General features: G+C 54.4%; 1 protein-coding gene across 1 annotated transcript in view; it reads left to right on the forward strand.

Annotated features, from left to right (window-relative positions):
• The window catches only part of HMOX2 (heme oxygenase 2), a 35309-nt gene extending 34626 nt beyond the window's left edge, over window positions 1–683 (forward strand). Inside the window, exons 5-6 of the mRNA XM_019660260.1 lie at window positions 193–319; window positions 409–683. Coding sequence (XP_019515805.1) covers window positions 193–319; window positions 409–536 — 255 coding nt within the window. The 3' untranslated portion in view covers window positions 537–683. The remainder of the gene's footprint in view (window positions 1–192; window positions 320–408) is intronic.
• The last annotated feature ends 1167 nt before the right edge of the window (window positions 684–1850 follow it).

Genomic DNA, 1850 nt, shown 5'->3' on the forward strand with positions numbered 1-1850 from the left:
TAGCTGAGCCATCCTGCTACCTGTTGGCAGCTCAGCGGCTGCTCAGCTCGGGCTGGACTCGAACCACTGTTGCTCAGAGCTCAAACTCTTGAGCGAGGTCTTAACCAACTGAGCCACTCGGCCGGCCCGAGAGGCTTTTCTTAGAAAGCAGCGTGTATGCACTCCAGTGATGTTGATCCTCTGCTCCTACAGATATTCAATGAACTGGACCAGGCTGGCTCCTTGCTGGCCAAAGAGACCCTGGAGGATGGGCTCCCCATGCACAATGGGAAAGGAGACGTGCGGAAATGCCCCTACTACATTGCTAAACAAGACAAAGGTAGGTCTTGTGTGCCCCGAGCTCCCCTCCCAGGGAAGGCATGTTGGTGTCCCCCACTGATGCCGTGTCGTGTTGTTGCTGCCATGCAGGTGCCCTGGAGGGCAGCAGCTGCCCCTTCCGAACAGCCCTGTCTGTGCTGAGCAAGCCCAGCCTCCAGTTCATTCTGGCCACCACTGTGGCCCTGGCTGCCGGCCTCCTGGCCTGGTACTATGTGTGAAGGACCCATCACATCACATTGGCGCCCTCCTCTCCAGTGACTGCTAGCCTGTCCCCAGCTCTACCTGTGATGAAGCTACCACCTCGGGTGACTTTTTTTTTTAATGCTGGGTTTGAGAAAACAACCAATAAAAGCCAGACGCTAAAACTTCTGCCTGTTGGCATCCTCTGTGGGCCAGATGCTGAGCTGGGTGCAGGGCCCCCCTCCCTGCTGCCCCAGGCTGTAGCACTGGGAGCAGCTGGTACAGTTCAGGTCACTGGCCTGGGCCTGTGGAACCAGCTCTGCTCTCGGGCGCCCACACCTCTCTCACCCCGAAGCTCAGTCTCTTCGTTTAGGTGGGTATCTTTTCCCTGCTGGGAGTGGAGCTGCCAGCAAGGCCAGGCCGCTGTAGCTCTGTGGGAGGGAGGGAGCCTCCCCAAATGCTCCTGCTCTACTTTGGGGCATCATCTGGGGGTGGGGGGACAGAAGCCAGGCTGGCACCCTGCCTCTAAGGCCCTGGGAGCTCTGTCCAGCAGCACCCCCTGGACGGCTGTATCCAGCTGTGGCCTGTCTCCTCCTCTGACCTGTGTTGATGCTGTAACACTTAATAAAGTAGACTCTGACAGCTGCCTCCCTGCTTCCTGGCACGGACGTCCTCTTTCTCACTAGTCCCTGACAGCCCCCAACACTGCTGGTTACCTTACAAGTAAGGACAAAAAACTGTGTACCTGTATTATATAACAATTCATTATCAAAAATGTTTTAAAATAGAAATGTGAACTTAAACATTTTTATCAATAGGATTCTACTACCTGTAAGGATCTATAAAAATTTTATTCACAAAAGGGTTAAATGGTGGGGAAACTGTTCAACTACTGACCGAGCCTGCCCACCTTCACAATTCAGATGAGAGGTAGGGGCAAAGCCAGCCTAGAACCTGGGGGCCCAGACTAGCTGCCCCCCAGAAGCCTTATCCCCAGTGGTTCTGTCTTGCCTAAGGGAGTGAAGGTACCTGCCTCCCTGAGCTCAGGCTGGGGGCTCCAGCTTACAGATTCCCATGGGCGGACGCTGTGGTGTGGAGATGGGTGAAAGCAGTTTCAGAGATAGTTAAGGTGACCTTACAGTGCTGTGACACCAACACATGTCCTGGCCAGGTCACATCTGGAATGTCAGTGCTCGTCCATACCAGACTCTGGCTTGGTTTAACTAGGTACTTAAAAGTCAGTGTCGTCCCTGAGCAGTCATAAGCATAAGCACGGAAACCCTGAGGACTCAGCCCTGCCCTTAGACAACCTGTAGTACCACCCATTCCCTTGCAAAAGAAGGAAGCCAGGC

The sequence above is a fragment of the Hipposideros armiger genome, unplaced genomic scaffold (assembly GCF_001890085.2).
Source record: "Hipposideros armiger isolate ML-2016 unplaced genomic scaffold, ASM189008v1 scaffold_315, whole genome shotgun sequence".
Classification (NCBI taxonomy): Eukaryota; Metazoa; Chordata; class Mammalia; order Chiroptera; family Hipposideridae; genus Hipposideros; species Hipposideros armiger.